At 34.8% G+C, this 20,995-nt stretch overlaps 1 protein-coding gene across 11 annotated transcripts in view; it reads left to right on the forward strand.

Annotated features, from left to right (window-relative positions):
- The window catches only part of LOC120302418 (NACHT and WD repeat domain-containing protein 2-like), a 66,281-nt gene that overhangs the window by 35,816 nt on the left and 9,470 nt on the right, over positions 1-20,995 (forward strand). For 10 of the 11 annotated variants that reach the window (XR_005555126.1, XM_039330792.1, XM_039330790.1 and 7 more), the window contains 12 exons: positions 1,580-1,789; positions 3,252-4,132; positions 4,736-4,875; positions 5,735-5,863; positions 7,734-8,065; positions 9,083-9,216; positions 9,953-10,081; positions 11,392-11,639; positions 13,562-13,730; positions 15,004-15,205; positions 16,080-16,210; positions 17,734-17,897. Coding sequence is in view for 10 of the 11 variants with exons in the window: in XM_039330792.1 (XP_039186726.1) it covers positions 1,580-1,789; positions 3,252-4,132; positions 4,736-4,875; positions 5,735-5,863; positions 7,734-8,065; positions 9,083-9,216; positions 9,953-10,081; positions 11,392-11,639; positions 13,562-13,730; positions 15,004-15,205; positions 16,080-16,210; positions 17,734-17,897 (2,869 nt within the window). In the remaining variant the exon portion in view is untranslated. The remainder of the gene's footprint in view (positions 1-1,579; positions 1,790-3,251; positions 4,133-4,735; positions 4,876-5,734; positions 5,864-7,733; positions 8,066-9,082; positions 9,217-9,952; positions 10,082-11,391; positions 11,640-13,561; positions 13,731-15,003; positions 15,206-16,079; positions 16,211-17,733; positions 17,898-20,995) is intronic. The other variant, XM_039330795.1, reaches the window with a different exon arrangement.

Consider the following 20,995-nt stretch of genomic DNA (forward strand, 5'->3'; position numbering starts at 1 on the left):
CTTTTCATTTCTTGTTTGCCAATATTCAGTATTTCTCCTAACAGCTTTATCATCCATTCGATCGGTTCTTCTTCCTTATCCTCAAATGTGTTCTGAAATCCTGACAAGTACGATGTCTTTTCCATTTCTGGTATTATCACTGCATCTTCTAATTTTTCATTTGTCTGTATCTGTCTATTAATTCCTTTCTTTATGTCCTCCATCTTTGGATCTGTTTCTCCTAATTTTCCTTCTGTTTTCTGGTTTATTAGTTCCTTCTTTGCAGTCATTCTCTGGATTTGTATGTTTAGGTTAGAAAATTGTTCTCTTTTCTCATTTGTGTTATTTTTAGTCTATTCTGAAATAAAACAATTATATCTTGGATTGATTTCAACATGGAAATAATTTCTTTCTGAGATTCATTTACATTTTTTGTTAATATATCAAACTGGGAGTTTTGGAAACAGGTATTGAAGATGATTTTGTATGATTTAAGGCTGAGTATGGAACACTCATTTTGTTTTTGTATGTAGTCTTTATAGGTCCCCAACCCAGATAAGCAGCCCAAGAGTTTTTGTTTTTCCCTTTTCCCAGTTGCAGTCTGCAAAAGTGAAAGTGTCCAGGAACAACAGAGTCTTATCTGAGTCTGGGCTTCAAGCCAAGTTTCCCTTAAGCATAATAAATTGTAGTGCCATAATTCTCCACTAGATATTGTTGACACTGTCTGCCAGCTTTCTTAATCCAAGGTTATTTTGCAAACTTTCAAATATTTTTTCTAAAAAAAGTCTCAAAGGTACTTTTAGTCCCCAAATTTCAAATCTTTAGATCTCTATTAGTTCCAAATTGAACTTGTAGTTTCCCGTTTTTCCCCAAAGCAATTAATTTGCCACTTTTCTTTTCCTGAGGGAGCAGGGCAATAACTTCTCTTCTCTCTCTCATCAGGGAGGATTTTTTGCTTTGGGTATTTTTTCCAGGAAAGTAGTGTTAGGGCCATAAAAAAAGGATAAAATCTCACCCAGTTCCATCCATGTTGCTCAGAAATTGCTAGCTAGTGCTTGTCTTCGGTTGTCAGCAGCTTCTGACTGGCCACACGAATGTAGCCAGTCTTTCCACCACCAGTTTGTAGGGCTTCCTCAGATCCAGCGGAAGGGCTGCTGCCCCTCCACGATCAACGAAGGTCCTTTCCTTCTTTGTTGCCTCTTCAGGGCGACTTTCACCCTATTTAGGGTCCCCAGTGGAGCAAAATCGAACGTGGAAGATGGAGGCCCGTCTTCCTGCACCCGTTATGCCATGACATCAAACCAGAAATCAACCATAGGGTTTTCTGATGGTCTCCCATCCACATCTTTGATCATGCTATTTATTTAGACAAAATTGTATTGTTTTCCTAGATAATTCTCAAAACTTATAGTATTATCAACATTCTTATGACAATCTCATCCCCTAAAACTTACAAAAGTTTTCTTTGAAAATGTTTCACATCTCATCCAAGAAGAATTGAACAAGCTTCTTGGATGAGAAATGAAACGTTTCCAAAGTCATTGTGGCCTCACCTACAGCACATAACTCATTATATAATTATATTTCTTTTTCAAAAAAGGATTTTGAAGGACTGGTAGAAGAATTTTCCTCTCTGCTGGAATTTGCTACACAAGACAAGCCACTCCTAATCTGCCTTGATGGTATAAATGAACTATCAGAGGAATGTGGTGCTGACCTTTCTTGGATACCATCTGAATTACCAAAAAATGTGCATTTTATTGTTTCTACTTGCTTGGAATCAGATGTTTCATGCATAAGAAAACTGCAGGTAAATGAAGTTCCTGAATGAATTGTTTTTCATTCCATATCTTCTCGTATAGTTGGAATTCCAAGGAAGCTTAATAATGCTAAGCACCTTTAAGCAAAAGCAACTGGCAACATAATTTTGATTAATTATAACAGGGGTCCTCAACCCCAGACCTACTGTTATAAGAAATCAAAATTATTATGTTGCCAGTTGCTTTTGCTTCAAAGGTGCCCACTACTGGGCCGTGGCCAGTGGTGGGATTCAGCCGGTTCGCACCACTTTGGCAGAACCGGTAGCTAATTTTTTGTTGCCCAGGCCCAGAATGGATTTCCAGAAGCGGCATCCACACAGATGCCACTTATTTGAATCCCACCACTGGCCGTGGCCTATTCGTAACCAGGCTATGTGAGCAGTGGGCTGACGCACATGCACATGGGCTGGCCCACTGCTTGCGCAAGTTGAGCTGGTTCTCCTTTCCCCCCTCCAACAGGATTGCCAAGTCACAAAGTTTGGGGACCGTTGTCTTATAATACAATCGTAAATTTTGTGGGATCAGCATAGGATTCACAACATTGACCAGCAATTCATTGAATTACTGAAAAGGGAGGGTTCAAATTTTGGAAGTTGCCATTCTAGAATATCTAAAGACTGGCAGAATACTATTTTTATTCTTTTGGGTTCTCAAGAAAAGTTATGTACCAGACTTACCACCAATATTTTATTAACCAGTGTTGTGGAATTCTGTTAGATTCCCTAAACATTGTGGGGAATATATTATATTCCAGCACATTTCCCTACCTATTTGTCATGTTTTTATGTTCCTTAAACAAAATGATAATAGACCAATAATTTTGTTGTGGCTGTTGGCATAGAAATCTAAAAGCTTTTGTTGGTAAACTGGGAAAAAATTAAGCAATCAGACATAGTTTTAAGCTGAGACCTCAGTTCCAAGTTTGCATTCATATACAAAGATGAAAATGAACAGTTTTGTGTATAAAGCAGGACTTTTGTTCTTTTAAATTAATATTTTACAACAAAGTGTGGGTGTTCAAGGTGAAGGGTGGGTCCAACAAAAAAGCTTCTCATGTCTTAACCTCCCTGGTATTTTGACCTTTTCTCAGCCTGTCTTAGTACTAGGTGGACTTGGTGGAAAAGTACTACAAAATTGAACTCAGGAGGACAAGATAGAAGGGGAAAGATCTGCTCCTGTTCCTCTATACACAGTTTAATGTAAACCTACTTTGTAGCTGTGCACACATGTGTACTAAACATGCACAATTTCAGCTGTTTTGAGTTTATATTGTAAACCTGAAAATCAGACCTGTGATTACTGGATTAAGTGACAGCAAAATCACACTGTAATGTAAAATTTCCTTTGTTCTAATATTTGATTAGATTGTCTTGCATTTGATTAGCAAAAGTGATCCTGTTGTTTTTGTGATTGATAATAGTGCAAAAACTGAGATACGTTTATTTTCTTTAGAAAATAACCTTGAAAGAACATTTTTTTCAAATACCTCCTTTAACATTTGAAGAAATCAATGAAATTATCATCTTTTGGCTCAAAAAGGATCATCGAAGACTCACCCAATATCAGTTCAAGCACTTAGTGGAAGCATGCATAGCCTGTCCATTGCCACTTTACCTATACTGTGCTTATAAAGAATCCTGTTTATGGACATCTTTCAGCCCAGACACGGAGGTGTGTCTCCCTCAAAGTATACCTGACATGTATTCTTGGAGGTTGAGCAGAATGGAAAGATCTCATGGTGAACAAATTATACAAAGGATTGCAGCTTATGTGACACTTTCAAGAAATGGCATCACTCAGGAAGAATTGCTCAACCTCATGTCAATGGATTGTGTGGTCATTCAACAAATAAATAAATTCCAAAAAAGCTCAATGTCACCGTTTCCACTAGTGTTATGGTTGAAATTTTTAGATGATCTTGGAGATGATTTGAGAGAGCAAAGAACTGATAACACATATGTTTTTACTTGGGCTCATACTTCTTTAAAGCATGTGTGCATTCAGAGATACCTGAAATCACAAGATTCCCAAATATCACTACATGCTATCTTTGCTGACTATTACCTAGATAGAAGCTCACAGGAGTTGAGGAAGTGCAATGAACCATCAATATTTCAGCCTCTGGCCTGGACTCTGAAAAAAGAATCCAAGACCAGCTACACCTTCAATGTCCGTAAAATCTTTGGGGCTCCATATCACCTCATCAGATCAAATAATATTGCTGTTCTAATCAAAGAATGTCTCTTTAATTATGAGTTTCTTTTGTACAAATCCTGGGCCTCATCAATTGTCAGCATTGAAGAAGATCTAGGAGCAGCGATTAAAGCTGACAGGTCAGTTCACAATAGTAAAATAGAATTCTGCATTAACCTAATATAATGAAGTAGCCCAATGTTCTCCACTTACTACATCATTGTGATGCTGGCTAGGATTTATAATCCCATTAGAACCAGGGGGTTCCAGACGGTATCAATTAGGGAAAGTCTGGAATAGTCTACGTTGAAATATGTTTTAGAGATTCACCATACATCAAAATAACATTCAGATAAAGCCTGGCTGGAAAACTTGTAGACATTATTTATTTTACCAGATCTGTATGCCATCTTCTCAAAGAACTCTAATTGGTTTTTTCTGAACTCCTCTGAGCCTTGAATCGTGTGCCTGTTGGCTAATAATGAAGGGAAAAAATAGTTCAACAACTCACTAAATATGTCATGTTTCATACCCTTAATAAGAGTATTTCAACACTCTAATTATTTGTCACTCAAATATTTTGTGTTTATATTCTACTCATCATTTTGTCATGCAATGAATAAAAAATAGAATAGTTCAGTTTTGGAAAGCTTCTTTATAAAAACCACTTAAGACATTTGCAAAGAAATCAAAACTATGCATGCTGACCTTTTTTTCTCTGCCCCCTCCCACCCCCACAACAGGACTATACCTGACTTAACCTTATTAAGTGAAACTCTAAAATTGTCCAAGACGGTTTTAATAAAAGATCCATGTCAGATGGCTTCACAGCTCATAGGCCGTCTTCATCAGATTGTTGCAGCTGATATACCAGTAGCACCAGGTAGAGCAAATTATGAACCTCTGATTTTCATAGAAAAAATCTGATTCTACATTTCTTTACTGTGTTTTGGTTTTTAATCTGTGTATGTCTGTACTGGGATATAAACAGCAAAGACAGAATTAAACTATACTATTAATACATATCTGGAGAATTAATCCCATAAAACAAGCTGCAGGCAAACATTCAAACAAGAGTGCACAAGGAAAATTTAATAGGGTGATTCATCAAATAAGCAAGATCCAAGCAACCTAGATTTACATTAGAAAACATTTATAGTTTAAATAGATGAGAAACAGCAGGATAAGTTGAGTGGAGCCATCTAGGAATTTGAAAAGAACTGTTTATTCATTTCCAAAGGATAGCAAGGATTAAAAGCAATTCAATTCCTTAGCTTTAGTTTAAAAGAATTCCTGATTTATTGATTTGGATGATTGAAATGTTTATTGGAATACCAAAGCTGATCTCTTCTATGGAAGGCTCATTTCTCTTTAGCATAGTGAGCTCTGCTGATAGCTATTCCTTTGGGGGGGGGGGGAAATACCAGATAGTCCATTTGAATTTATTGGGAAATTAGCCACACTATTTCATTATTTTTAGAGAAATGTTTTAAACAATGTCTAAGCCAATCTTGTATTATTTACCTCTAATTGCTACAAGATTCAATATGGAGGTTTTTAATTCTAGAAGATAAACTATAATAATTATACTTTGAAAGTTATATCTCTACAAGAAGTACAGAGGTTCTATATCTGAAAAAGTTAATCTTTAAGAATTGGAAACAGTAATGCACCACGTAATATTTCCTGTGTAAAATGTATATCATAGTATTATTAATACACATTTTTCCATGTTGATGCAGGTGATCCAAAAAAATATCTTTACCTGCCAATTCTTTTATCTCAGTGTCAGAAATCTTCTATTCCTGTTCTTATACCTTCAACATCTTGCCTTATAGCTCCTGGTGGACTTCTCTGTGATCTTTTGAAAGGTGATATCTTATCTTTTCAGAAATGATTTAATCCCTAATTTATGAAGAATTTTACATAGACTGATTTCCATAAGATTTGGCCAATACTATGTCAATGTTATGTGACTTGAAATTTGGTACAGACAAATCAACTTTGCTATTATGTAGATGTGCTGAACAATCTGCCAATTTAATGAGATGGTTATTACAATCACGAATTTGTTTTCTTTGAAACCTTAAGTTGCTGGTGCTGGAAGTAAATAGTTGGACAAGAAACAAAATAACTAACCACCTTTTATTTACAAACATAATCAGTGTTATCACAAAAAGTATGTACCTAAGAGGAAGATATATCTTTAATTCGTTTTTGGAGTGTATCATTTCGTAGCACTGATGCTATTCAATCTACCTCTGACATGTGTTATTGATTTCATGCTTTTACAATGCTTGATAATACCATGTTTCACAATACTGCACTCTCTGATAACACCAGGTTCTACTGCGTAATAACAGCCCCAGATTAAATTTTATGTATGGTAATCAGGCACAAGGAAACAACTCTCACTATTGTTTGTAAGGATAGGAATCAATTATTGCATTGCATTAAACAATGCAGTATAATCAGTAATAGGGTTTCAATTGTGAAAAAATCTTTCCTCTAGTTGTAAAGGAGGCACCAATACTGTATTTTTACAAGACAATTCTCAGAGTTGTTTAAGGATTTACTGTGGATTTACTAATTGCTTCTTTCCACTAATTGATTTAATCAGTTTTATTGCTCTTGGGGTTTGAGCAGAGCAATTCTAAATATAAATAATTGGCTGCAATCTTTGATGCTCTAATCCATCTGGCCATCAAAAAAGAAACAAGAATTGAAAGATGTATGTGTAAAGTATTGTTTGCTCCTGATACTTGCAATATTTTTGTGTTCAGATCTTTGTGTATCTTCATTGTCTTCCAGGACTTGTAGAAAAAATCCTGGAAAGGAAATTGTGTAGATTAACCAAGCCAAATTTCTCTTTATAGTGATCTGGAGAGGGCCTGAGGCATTTTTTTTTCTTGCAGGGGAGGGGGGGGGGGAGAATCCCTAACCCAGAATTTATAATTTCAGGAAGTTCTAAACTTGGAGACTGGAGAAAAAGTTTTATCCCTACAATCACAGCCTTCTTTTCTATATTTGGCAACACTTTGGGTGAGATTGATGTAGGAAATAGTGAGTCGATTATCCAGAGACTTTATACACTTTGTTGAAGAATAATATATTTAATGGATGCTAATACCTGATATTATCATGGCCAACTGAAATGTTTAGTGTATCAGTATCCTTCAGAAAATAACATTCTGTAGGTCAGGTACATGGATTTATTCATTGATCTAAAAATACTTCTGATTTTCTGCAGTATTAAATATTTCCATTTTTGATACTCTAATGTTTGATATTAATGAGCAGAAACATCTATAGAATATCTGAAGAAATAGGCTAGTCCTTCACAAGAAAAGTATTAATTTTCAATTTTTCATCGTTCAAATTTACCATCAAGCCAGGAAAAGTAAAACTAATCTTAATTATCAAAATTTGATTTTGTTAGCATCACTGCTCAGAGGGAGAAGACAAAAGTTGTAATTTGGTTGAGAGTTGTGCAAATACAACAATATGAAAAAGCTCCTCTCATGTCAAGATATTAAGATACCTATCTTAAGATAGAATAGAAATTATTGATTAAATATATGGCATGCATAATTCTCAAAGTATTCATCACACGAGCTGTAACAATAATGTGGCTAAAAAGCTATTAATTTCTCTTCAAAGAAAGGTCAATAGACTTATTTTTTTGAAATTAATCTTCTACCTGTGAGAAAATTCTAAAATTGTGCTGTCATGAATCTGTAGGTCATTTGGACAAAATTACAGCAATAGGAGAAACCCAGAAACCGCTCATAGTTGCAACAGTTTCCAGAGATGGTATTTTGAAAATGTGGGATCTGACTCTTGGCAAAGCGGTCTTCACTCTACATGAAATTGGGAAAAATATTAGTACTATCACGGTATGTTTGGACAATAGACTGGTGGCTGTGTCTGACAAGACCACCATTAAAATTTGGGATCTTTCCCTGCAAAAAGTGGTATACACTTCTGGTGAGTTTTTGGATACACCAATACTGACATCTTCAATGAATGGACAACTTCTGCTGGCTTTTTTTAGCGGGAACCACAAAATTCAGGTGAGTTAGTGGTTTAGTAACTCAAAAGTCTATATGCTCTGGTTAGACCTAGCTGGAAATATTTTTTTCCCTTTGCTCAATTGATATGCATAATTGTAAAGAGACCACAAACAAATGATTTTGTTAGCATTCCTTCTCAGAGGGAGGAGCCAAAATTTATAATTTAGTTAAGAGAGTTGTGCAAACCCATTAAATATGAAGAAGCTCCTCCCCTGTCAAGATACTTTGGTAGTTTCCCAGGAACATTGGGGGAACAATGCAGTAGGCAGAAACCATATATTATATAAAGAAAATAAAAGCCACTAATTTCATTTGGAATTAAGTATTTCTTTTTTGTGGATATAGATAATCAATTTTACATAAATGGTTTGTTATAGATTCTGGAAGCAATATGTTAAAAAAATGCTTCTTATACAGCTGGCCTTGCCTGTTTGCAAGTGTTCCATTCCAATCAAGCTACTGGGTTGAAACTATAGTATTTTTTTTTCTGTTAAATTGGCTTCGATTCTTGGAGACTGTATGGACAAGTCCTTGCAGTTTGCTTTATAAGGTTTTTCAAAAGTGGTTTTCCATTGCCTCCGTCTTAGAGCTGAGAGAAAGTCATCCAGCTGGCTTTGTGCCCAAGGTAGGACTAGAATTCAGGTCTCCCAGATTCTAGCCTAATGCCTATCCCTCCCACCACACCAAAATGATTCTCACAGTACAGGAAATGCAATGCAAAATATATCTTACATATGTATAAAAGTCTACAGATCTATAAAATGCATTAAAAAAACTGTACAAATACATGATACCTTTACCCCTGGTTAGAGGAGCTGGTCTACATTTTCCAACTGCAGTTAATGAGACCCCAGATAACAAGGGCTTCCTGCATAACTGTTTCCTTTTTATTTTTCCTGTTATATTCTACAATGCAGGTTTTAAAAAGAAGAGGGAAAATATACATGGGCCTTTAAATTGATATGAAATGGCTAGCAGCTAGTTGATTCTATTTACTTTCATCCCCAAATGTTTCAGGTTTTTGATCTTGTTAATTCGTGCCAAATGCTCCATGAAGTCTATCTTTTTTCTGAAGAAGCACCTATGCACAAGACTCATTCTCTACTAGTATCAAAGAACTCAGTAAAAGATTATGTTCTGTGTGCCTATAGGTTAGTATAACTTAACTTCAATAAATTATTAAAATTTTCTACATAAAAATAAGCTATTGGTTCAGGAATTCTTAGTTTGCAGAATATAATAGATTCCATATAGTTATGGCAAATTTAGCTTGAGAATTGCTCAGGTGCTACTTTATAATACAAGATTTTCTCTACTTCTTCCTGCAATAATAAAGGTGGGATACAAACAAACAAGTAAATATCAGAACTGAATGCTGAATCCTGAGTTACAGTATATAGAATACTCTCCTCTGTCAGGAATTTCAGTTAAATAACAAAGGATTGTAATTTAGGGAGGCAGAATTATATAGCCTCATCAGAAATGATACAGTATGTACTAGAACTTGAAATTGGGAATAATTCCAGTCATGTGAACTTTCTGGACAATCAAAGAAATATAGTTATAAAGAAGAGATACGTGAGATGGCAAATACTTTTGGGGGGCATATCAGTGTGTTGCTTGGTTTTATGACTTGTGAGACTTCAAGTAGGGAGGCATATGGGATGAAGGAATTGCTGAAAAGGGCCAAAGTTGCCTGGCTCATTGGTTTAGATCTTGTTCTTTATCTTTTCTTATTGATGGCTCTGAAAATAAAAACTAAAAATACAGTCCTCAAACTTGCATTCTTAGTGAGCCACATGTGAATCTGTGATTAAAAAGGTTTTTTTTAAGCATTGATTTTGCAATATGATGGTTTCCATCTGTATTTTTGCCTCTTTTTTGCAGAAGTGCAAGCGAAGCAATGGTTTTCAGTGGCAAAAAGGGAGAAATAGTTGCTAAACTGAAAAGCCAGGAACGAATGGCTGCAGCTGAAGGGGTGGCTATTACTAAAGATTATTTTCTTGTGATCTTCAGGTAGTACCATCAAATTATTCTTTTATTCTCTCCTAGCTGGCTCACTTTGTCACTTTCACACATCCCTCAGTCAGCAGAAAACCACATCAGCTTCAAATCTGCCGTTCTCATTATGATCTTGACCCAGACTCTGTTACTTGTTTCAAGGCACTGAAGCCCCCTAAACTCCCTCCTAGGTGACAAAGCCTAACAAAATTTATACATCTTGTGGTCGCCATTGAACATTGTCAGAATAATAAAAATACTCTTTATCATTGCTTCAGTTAAGACAATATAAGGCTATCTCACTCATGGACTAGGAACAAGATGAAAACAAATTAAGGGGATGTGGCAGAAAAAGGATATGACAGGACAGGTTAGCACCATGGTTAGAAGCTAGTGAGGAAATTTTCTTTTGTTTCTTGAGAACTGGTAGTATAATCTATGTATAATGTCATTTGTACAACAATTCTCTACATATCTACTAAGAAATAAATTAGAGTTCCAACTCCTTTTTCTTAGCTACAGTAAATGAATGTAAAAAATTAAAGTCTCAGGCAGTGAGAAAACACTGTTAAGAGGAATATAATTACCTAAAAGAAATGTTCTGAACTCAAGAGATTATTTTACTTTGGTTTGCTCAATATTCAAATGTATTTTCTTCATTAAGCTTAAAAACTCTTATCTATTTTAAATACCAGTAGTTGATTTTAGGATAGACTTGAGAATCGTTATGAATTCTAAAATCTTTACAGGTCTTACAATTTTTTATTATTTCAAAATGCTATTTACAAAAACTAAAAATTTGAGTTAATTTAGATATCTAGTAAGCTCACAAGAAAATTTAACAACATGAAGATTTGTTATGTGGGTTATAAGCTATTTTATTTTTCATGTGGAATGGGTTGGTTCTATTTGATATACAGGACATTTGAAGCCAATAGCTATTTGCCTAAATACAAACTTGGAATAGATTCACACATTGGACTATCACACATTGGACTAAGCAATAATATGATTTGTTTGGTTTTGACATATGATGTTTTGTGAATATAGCCAGTTATGGTTTATTTAATAAAACAGGACTAAACAAACTATGCCCAATCATGATTTGTAGATTCAGCCATTACATCATGCCAGAACCATACCAGATTCAGATTTTATTTGATGGAACTAGTTTTAAACACATTTGTATACTTTTCACAATAAAGCTAGATACTCATAATTTTTAATTGTTTACAGATAGTATTATTTTATTCTATAACTCTTTTTAGACACACTCAGGAGTATCTATTAGTACATCTCATCTAAGACTAATTATCTTGTTATAGGTGCCCTTTCATGCGAAAGCAAGAAACTATTCTTATAGAGCTCTACAATGTCCATACTTTTGCTTATGCTCATAGTCTGAAGGGATGCTGCAATGATTATATTCACACTTTTGCTGTAAATCATTTGGGATCTCATCTTGTTGCATTCAGTCCTATTCCAAATACTGGCACCACTGAGATTGTATCATGGAACTTGGAGTCTGAAGATCACAAACACTTGGCTAAATTTCCTTCAGTTCCTGTTGGTGGTAAGTATTTTTTTCCTATGAATTTCAAACATTTTTTATAGAAAAAGTGCGTAATAATAACCCAGAAGTAAGAGGCTTTCCCCATTCAGTAAGTAAACAAGAATATCAAAATATAGGGATACCTGCTCCTTCCCATTCAATCCTGCATTAGTTTTCAGAAATTGACTAGCATGGGTGGAGAGGTTGCCATAAACTACCTAAAATCTACAAATCAGTAAAAAAAAAAAAAAAAAGCATGGCCAGGCTAAAGCCATTATGAACATAGGGAATAAAACATCTGTAATACTCAAAGCTGACAAAACCTCACTTTTCAGAATTTAAATAAACCTTAATAGAATAGAACCTCAAGAGAACCAGAACTGGCTTTTTCCAGAGACTGCTAGTGCTAGTTTTAAACCCAAGCCTAGCTCTCCTTCAAAAAACACTAGACACATATTGAATAAAAGAGCTACTGCTCTTTGAAAAGAGCATTAACCCTACATGTTAAGGAGGGAGTGTCCAGTACTTGGAAGGGTAGACAGCATATAAATAGGAGCCTCAAGAAGCCAATAGGAGTTGGTCTGACCAAAAGTCCCAACTGCCATCATTAAATATTCAATGAACCACTGCAAATGGTTCATATGACAAGATTTCTTTTAACAGAAGATGGAAATCCCTACTAAAATAGTTATAAGCAAATCTAGGTTGCTTCACCAATGGCCTAAGGATAATGCAATGGTATTCATGAGGAAATGTTCTTTAAAATGGTTATCGGGACATCTTTATTCTAAGGTTCCTTTATTCTAAGGTTCCTCATTGATGAGATTAACCCTACAGTCTATCTCATCAATGCCATTTTTAATGGACAGTATCTTAAAGGTCATTAGGAGAGTTTAAAAAGTGAAAATATCATTAAAATGTAGCAAAAGAATAGTCAGCGGGAACATGGGTAACAGTGCTTTATACAAAGCATTTATAATTTGAACTAGATATATTTAACTAGAATCAATGGTGGAACAATTTTCCTTGTCTTCATTACTGTCCTCTTGACCTTTCCAATTTTGCCCACCATGGTCCACCATGCAGTTACCAATGTTACTGAAAAATCTAGCAATAGATTACAAATAATCTAGTTAGTTGCATAGCTAAAGAATTTATTAATTACCCATGTGATAGATGAAATTTGGCATTTTCTTTATTTGTATTGTTTTATACCTTTCACTTCTTTTTTCTTATTATACTACTAATACCTTTTTCTTTCAAATATATCTTCTTTTTATAGCCTTGTATTTTTAAAAACTTCAGCAGAATTCTAAAGAGTGTCTGTATGCCTACATTGCACATACAAGAATAGCCAAAAATCTAAATTTTGCTTGATCATTGCCACACTATGAATTTAAAATATATATACAGTTTTGGATCATTTTCCTTAATAAATAAATGAAAAAATTATTTAGTTTAGAACTTATGCAGAGAACATATATATTTTAGATCATATTTATATAGAAATACTGAAAAATAAAAGGGCTCCCAAACTTTTACACCTCATGGTATGTGCAAATCCTCAAAGGCTGTTCTTCAGAACAATAAAATGTCCTGAATTTCTAAAGATAAAGAAGTAAAAATCACATATAGGTAATGAGAAGGAAATTTGATCAATATCTGGTAGCATGGCAATGAAAAATATATAGCAGGAATACTTCTATTAGCCAAAGCACTGCTCCTCCAGACCTTTCCAGATACCCTCAAGTTTATGGTTTCGGATACAGTTATTCTAAATGCCAATTGTTTTTTTAATGGTATTTTCATGAATGTGTTCCCTAGGCCAACTCCAGCTCTAATTGAAATTTTTAAATGATCACACAAGCATTAATGAATGTTGAGATTTACTGAACAATGGCCAAAATGATCTTTTCTAATTATCATAATTCATATATCTGTAGGTATATGCTCTGACCTTCGATTTTGTTTAGCATTCTGTGATGGAGATAATTACCTTCGATCCTGGAACTTGGCTTCCAAGATCAATGACCAGTCTTTGACTGTCACTGCAAGCAACGCAAAGAAAACAAATGGTATTCAGGATATCGTGACAATGAAAAACTATCCCAGGTAACGAGAAAAGGCAGAATAGGAAAGATGTTTATGTTAGAAGTAAATTAATTATACCACTTTGAGACCTGAAATATATTTTTCACCAATTGTAAAGGCAGGACGGAAAACTGAAGCAGCCTGTTTCCAACATAACATTTCTATTTTGCTTGTGTTTATAACAAAAGCAAGCTTATAGAAAAACCAGAGGCTACAAAAGTTTCTGTAGGCCTGAAAAGAAATTAGAAGTTGGACCTTCATAACAGAAGTGTCTGCACTTATACTCATTGCCACATTTTCTTTTATTTATTTACTTATTTATAAAATTTATAGGCCACCCATCTTACTTCAAGGTAACCCTTATTACTGGAAGATTAAGTAGTTTTATATTTAATTATGGTAATTTTATTTTATGGTGTGCTAAACAAGCCTGGAATAACAGCTAAAGACTCTTATGGGAACCTGTGAAATAGATACATGCAATATTAAAAACATTGGAAGCCTTTGACAAAATGCTTTTGCATATCAGAATTGAGGATAAGTACGGCATTATAGGCAAGGAATTGAATTTCAGGATTAGATGCTCATACATCTGATTACATTCCTGGCAGTTGTCATAAAAAATAGAATAAAACTGAACCAAATTAACCTTGCGCCATATCATTCTTTTTATAGAACACACATCTTAGAGTTTACTGTATTGAAGCAATAACTTACAAACATACAGAAATATATTTTCATTCTAACATTCAGTTTACCTGAAAAGAACATCAGTTTTTCTCAAATAATGCAACTTTAATCTGCATCATCTTGATTTCAGAAACAAAAATACATTCAAGGTTGAGTTTTTTATGTCCAATTTGCTTTTCATTAGATGAGTGTTATTTTGAATTTATACTTGCCTTCCTTGCCATCCACTATGACAGATCTTTGGTTGTGGGTCCAAAATGAGGGGAAATCCCCATGTAAGCTCTTGAGCTCTTAGAGGAAAGTGGGGACATAAATGAAACTCATGATAAGGGAAGCAGGTAGGCATACAGCTGATCACTCAGTTGCACTTACTGCAATTCTTAATCCTAATTCCATAACTCAAAACTACCAATTATCCTATTTCCATATAAAACCATGCTTTTTATTTTACTGCAGTAATACAATGGAAGGAATAGTGTTTCACAAGTATATGGCAAATTATAAAAAAAAATCGTGCCATTTTTTCAACAACAGAGAAATAACAATGTTTTGACATTTTTGCAATATGGCAATAACAAGACTATTTATATCTATCTTTCCAAAGGTATGCTGTGTGCCGAAACACAAGCCCAGGAGCCATAGCAGTATGGAATATTGTAAAATCCAAGTGTAAACATAATGCTGTGAGGATGGAAAGGGGGCTGGCAGAGAACACAGACATCGTACTGGCTAGAGACATGAAACTTTATATACTTACAGGCAAGGGAATGGCCTCCTTTGCAGATCCTCCAAGATCGATTTTCCAGGTACTAAACACATTTTTTTTTTCTATAAATACTGATCCTTTGCTTTTCAGCTGATTTCATGAATGATGAATTTATTGAGAAAAAGCTGAGTCTGATAAGAAAATGATTTTGTAGTGAATTGGAACAATCTTATCCAAAATGTTGAGAAATAAAAGTATTAAAGGATTTAAACATCCTTTAAGGAATTAATGGGTTTAAGTCTAAATTTGTCAGTTAAATCTAGAAAATATGGGTAACCATCAGTTCATCTATTCCTGAATAATTGAATGCCAGAAAGTTATTTTATAGGGAAAAATAGTGGATAGCAGAATACTAAAAAATGATGGATATATGTATGAAATTAGGGATCATCTAATTGTTGATATGTGAGTGGCAGTAGGGATTGTCGGGGAAGGGCCTCAGACCTCCTAGTACAGTGGTTCTCAACCTGTGGGTCGGGACCCCATTTGGAGTCGAACGACCATTTCATGGGGGTCGCCAAACAACGCAGTCCACCATTTTTTTTCCCCTTTTCCTTAGCTGTGCTGCTCCCTTTTATTCTACTGGTTTTTGAAAGCCAATAGAATAGATTCTCTTGAATAGAGTCTAATTCTATTGGCTTTCAAAAGCCAATAGGAATTGTCCAGGCTGTCTCTGCCCTGCTGAGCCCGCCAAAAGTCCCATTCTGCAAACGGTGCTGCACCAGTTGAGTAGTTCTCGACTTACAACCGGTTGAGTAGTCCTAGACTTACGACCGGTTGGGGGTCACGGCATTAAAAAGGTTGAGAACCACTGTCCTAGTATGAGAAAACCAGGAATATTTAGGGTTCCTAGATGTGCATGTATTACAACTTTGCATCTACATCAAGCAGAAATAATTTTTTATGTATTCTAGACGCTGTTAATTTATGATCTCCTGAAAAAGAAGTACATAAAGAAGCAGAATGGGCTTTACATAATTCCTTGTCCAAATAATGAATACAAGATGCTAGAAGGAGGCCTTCTGCTTGGTCTTTCTGAGAACAGGTAACATTTTACAGCTATTGAAAAAGCACATAGTTTTATTATAGGTAGTCTTCATTTAGTGACCTCAATTGGGACCAGCAATTGAGTCATTAAGCAAAGCAGTCACTAAGTGAAATTGTAATTGTGCTTATGATCTGAAGAGAAATTGCATAATGTGGAAAGAAATTGCATTATTTACACCAGGTGTCAAGCTGCTGGCCCGTGGGCCAGATGCGTCACGTGGAAGCCACGCCCACCCTATTGTCAGCAATGGCAAAACCGGCCCGATACATTGCGCGACGTCACGTGACGTCGCAAGTTTGACATGCCTGATTTGCATCATCTATCACTATGACCAGTTTAGAATAGTTTTAAACTTCAAACCTTAACCAATTAATTTTTTTTAGAAAATTGTGCTTTTTTGTGAATTGTAAAATCAGTGGAGTATATCACAAAATCAGAAAGCTCAAATCTGTTTAGAAGAATGGGTATTTAAAGTATCTAGTTTTGCAGAAATGGCAAAAATTTCTGCTTATTTAAAGGATCATACACAAGAAAGATATATTACTGTATGGAGAAGATGGATAGATTATATTCAGAAAAAGTATGGAACTAAAAAGTTTCATTTATTTTATGAATGAATATTATAGTAAATATTATAGAGAATGGTCTTATAGGTTATTGGAGTTAAAGGTTAAGTATGATATTTTCTTTTTTTTTCTTTTTTCTTTTTTTCTTTCTTTTTTTCTTCTTATTATTATAAATTTTCTTATTATTAACCCTGCATTCTGCTCTGGGAAGTGAAGGGAGGGGGGTTGGGGGTGGGAGGGAAGAAATGTGGGGGGTAAGTGTAATATAGATAATGGTTGCTTATAGGGGTGCAGCCTGGGCACTCCCCTTATGCTGCATTCATGGGTTTGATAGGGATGAGAGGTGAGAAAGTGTAGAGAGGAAGTAGGGCAGTGAGAGGAGAGGGGGAGGGGAAGAGAGTAGGATGAGAGGTGAGAAAGAGGAGGGAAGTAGGGAATGTTTTAAGAGAGGGTGGACGCAGCCTGGGGGGAGTGGGCAGGTCGTACCAATGGTTACGAATTTATCTTATTTCAAAATTGTATTGTATTTTTTTTCTTATAATGTTTACATTGAAAAAATAAAAAACTTTTAATAAAAAAAAACTATGACCAGTTTAGAATAGTTTTAAACTTCCAACCTTAACCAATTAATTTTTTTTAGAAAATTGTGCTTTTTTGTGAATTGTAAAATCAGTGGAGTATATCACAAAATCAGAAAGCTCAAATCTGTTTTGAGACTGAAAATAAAAAATAAACATGAAATGGCAATTCTTAGGATAATATTTGGATTAATTTTAACCGATAAATTTAGCAGAAATTTGTAAACCCAGGCATTCTTTTACTTTTCAACTCACCTTTTAATTTAAATTTGTCTCCTATGCTTTATTACAAATTAAATGTTTATAAGTCAATAGAATGTCTAATCAAAAATAGTACATTGTTGATTGTTTTATCTGGTTCTTACTATATTTTCAGAGACCATTTTGTTATTTGGAACTTGGAGACAGGACTTATTAAGGATCGATTAAGACCAGAATACAAAGAAAATGTTGTCTTGCAATCTACTCAAGCCACTACCCATTCCTCATCCAAAGAAAACATAAAGAGACCCAAAGGAGTTTTGTATAAAGAAAAAACAGGTATCAAATATTTAATTCTACTTAAAGGCTATATTGTCAAAGCTAATTCTATGCAGTAATTTATAACAACTGAAACATAAAATCATTCCTTGGTAAATTGGAGAACCACAGAGAACCCAGGTTTATTATTTTTGTCTTTGCATTTATGGCCTGCATTTTGTTTGAAAGCTCACAAGAGTGCATGTGATTTTGTTACTTCATTTTATCCTCTGAATAACAATAACTGTTTCAGTTTTGTTGAAACAGAGTGACTTGCTAAACTCTATGGTTCAGCTGGGGATTTGAACCTTGGTATTTCTGATCCAAGTTTAATGCTTTACCTTTAACGTTTTACAGGTGTTTTGTGGCTAGCTGAGCAAAGCAAGTACTGGAGTTGAGAGTGGCACTGAGGCTTAGAGATGCTTGGCAGTGCCTCTTTTGGGGCACTGGTGAATTTATCACTTCTTAAAAACTTGCTGGTAGGCCACTCAACATTGCTTGGCAGGCCACATGTTGTGTAGGCATGCTTTCTAGAAGTGCTTAATTTTTAATACATAGTTAACATAATTGATTTAAAATAACTTGCATTTTGGAGACATACAGAAACTTGTTCTTGGCCCGTGTGATCCATTTGACAATCATGTACATATACAGCTAAAATGCAGAATAGATACAATTCTGTTTTATTAAACAGTTACTTAAGAACATTGCAAGCATTTGAAGAAATATTACAGGCAGGCAGAGAGCAGAGAAAAAGTAAAATAAAGTACAGTTCTGAAATATCTAATTTAATTGAAATATCTATCAATCTTTAATCAATCTTTGCAGTTTCTATTTTTTTTAGATATTTTAAAATTACTGACTATTTTCAAAACTGTTGCTTGATTTTTGCCTTAATTCAATTGTTCCCAAGGAGTAATTCATGCTTAGGTATTTATTCCCACTCCATCCCCACCGTCCATGCCTAAGGAAATCAGTCATTTTGGTCACTGACCAGCAAAACAAGTATGGGGGGGGGGGAAGGCACACTGATATCAATGCAGCCTATACAGCACAAAAATTGTCTAAAATGAAAAGGCTATAAAGTCACAAAATACATGTAAAATTATAAGTTTAAGAATTTTGAACATAAAATTAATATAATAAGCCATTATGCAATTTGTATAAGACTTGTTTAAGAATTTAGAATAATAAAATTGCCAATCTAAAGTATAATTATAATCTCCCAGTAATTGAAATAGACACCTAACATTAGAACCATCATTAAAAAGGCACAACAAAGAATGTTCTTCCTGCGTCAATTCAGAAAGTCCAGACTGCCCCAGGGAGCTGTTAGTACAGTTCTACAGAGGAATTATTGAGTCTGTCATTTATACTTCTATAACTATCTGGTTTAACATGACAGATACAGACTTCAATGGATAGTTAATTGCAACCAGCCTGCCTTCCATTGTGGATCTGTATACTGCATGGTTCAGAAGGAGGACAGAGAAAATAACTACAGACCCCTCACATCCTGGACATATACTCTTTCAATTCCTCCTCTCAGGACGCTGCTATAGGGCATTGTATGTTAAAACAACTAGACCCAGACAGTTTTTTCCCTTTGTGCCATCACTCTGCTGAATACCTAATTACCACAGTACTGTCTTCTGTCTATTTAACCATGTAGTATGACTGTATTCTATTATCCTTCTCATCTTTTCTACTACCTTCTATTGGTAACTTATGATCATATTACTTTGTTTGTATATACAGTGAGACTTATGCACTGCAAACAAATTTCTTGTGTGTCCAATCACATTTGGCCAATAAAATATTATCCTATTGCTAAAATACCAGCCTCCTTGCTGTATAGCAGCTTCTGTACCTGAGCTGCCTGACTCCATTTCTGGGTTGGGAATGGAATTCCCCAGATTTATGGTTTTGGGGGACTTCTTTCCCTAGGAATGGGGTCTGAGGGAACGTGTCAAAAATGCCAGTTTTTGACAAAAATCAAGTGACTGTGGTACGCTGCAAATAGGCATAAATGCAGGTCATTTGCTGAATATCTGAAATGCGGTCATGTGACCACTGAGGAGTAAGCCAAAAAAAGTTTAATATTGGGTCTTAAGTACCTTTTGGGAAGTCCATTGTAATTCTGAATGGTTGCTAAGTGCGAGTGTAAGTCGAGGACTATCTGCACTCACTATCTCTGCTTTGGGTTTGTACATTTTTAGTTTTAAAAATAGAAAAATCAGCATTAAAATAGAGATGATTAAATGTCTGTTTTTACATATGTATTCTTTTTTTACTGAGTATTGTCCACCACCCAGAGTCACTACTCATGAGATGGGTGGCTATATAAAATTGAAAAATAATAATAAATAAAATCCATGAAAAAAATTAATAGTAATATTACATCTAGAAAAGATGCAGTAAGATAATGCATAAGAAAGAAAAATATGTGACAAGTGATTATGATTTCAGATCTAAAATTTAGACTTCATCTATAGTGACTATATTGTTAAAATAAGTCTGGCAGCTAATTAAAATAAATCAATTGACAATAATGATACCTGTAATATATTGTTATGAGAGTGAATAGACAGCTCTATTTGAAATGTGGAAAATATCTAGAAGGAAGAAAAATTATGTTATATAAACCATTTAACAATATTTGGCTGCTATCCCCAAAGTAGAATCCAAATGATCTGATAGTAGTAACAAACTGAGACAATAAATCCGTGCAACCAGGGTGTCTGATGATGAGTGGGAATACTAATTCCTGATGAGTGTCAGCACAGAGGCAGCAGTACAATAGAACTGCTCGAAAGGGATGTTCTAGTATTTCCCGCAATGACTGCTTTTGAAACGGCATTGAATCAAGCCAAAGACAAAGCCGTTCTAAATTTAGGGCTGTTATGCATTGAGGCATCTGGCTAAGTGAAGTGGTATCTCCGAAGGATGTTTCTGGGCAAGAATGACAAATCTGATTATAACTCTATGTAAATGGTATGTTGTTAAAGACTGGCATATTTATAACCCATTAAGGTGATAGCTGCCTATGAGAAACCGTATGATTTTAAATTTTCATGTATTGTCTCACACCTGGGAGACTGGAAGCTGTCAATTATTAT

This window comes from Crotalus tigris, unplaced genomic scaffold, assembly GCF_016545835.1.
Source record: "Crotalus tigris isolate CLP2741 ecotype Arizona unplaced genomic scaffold, ASM1654583v1 scf7180000024432.2438137, whole genome shotgun sequence".
Taxonomy (NCBI): Eukaryota; Metazoa; Chordata; class Lepidosauria; order Squamata; family Viperidae; genus Crotalus; species Crotalus tigris.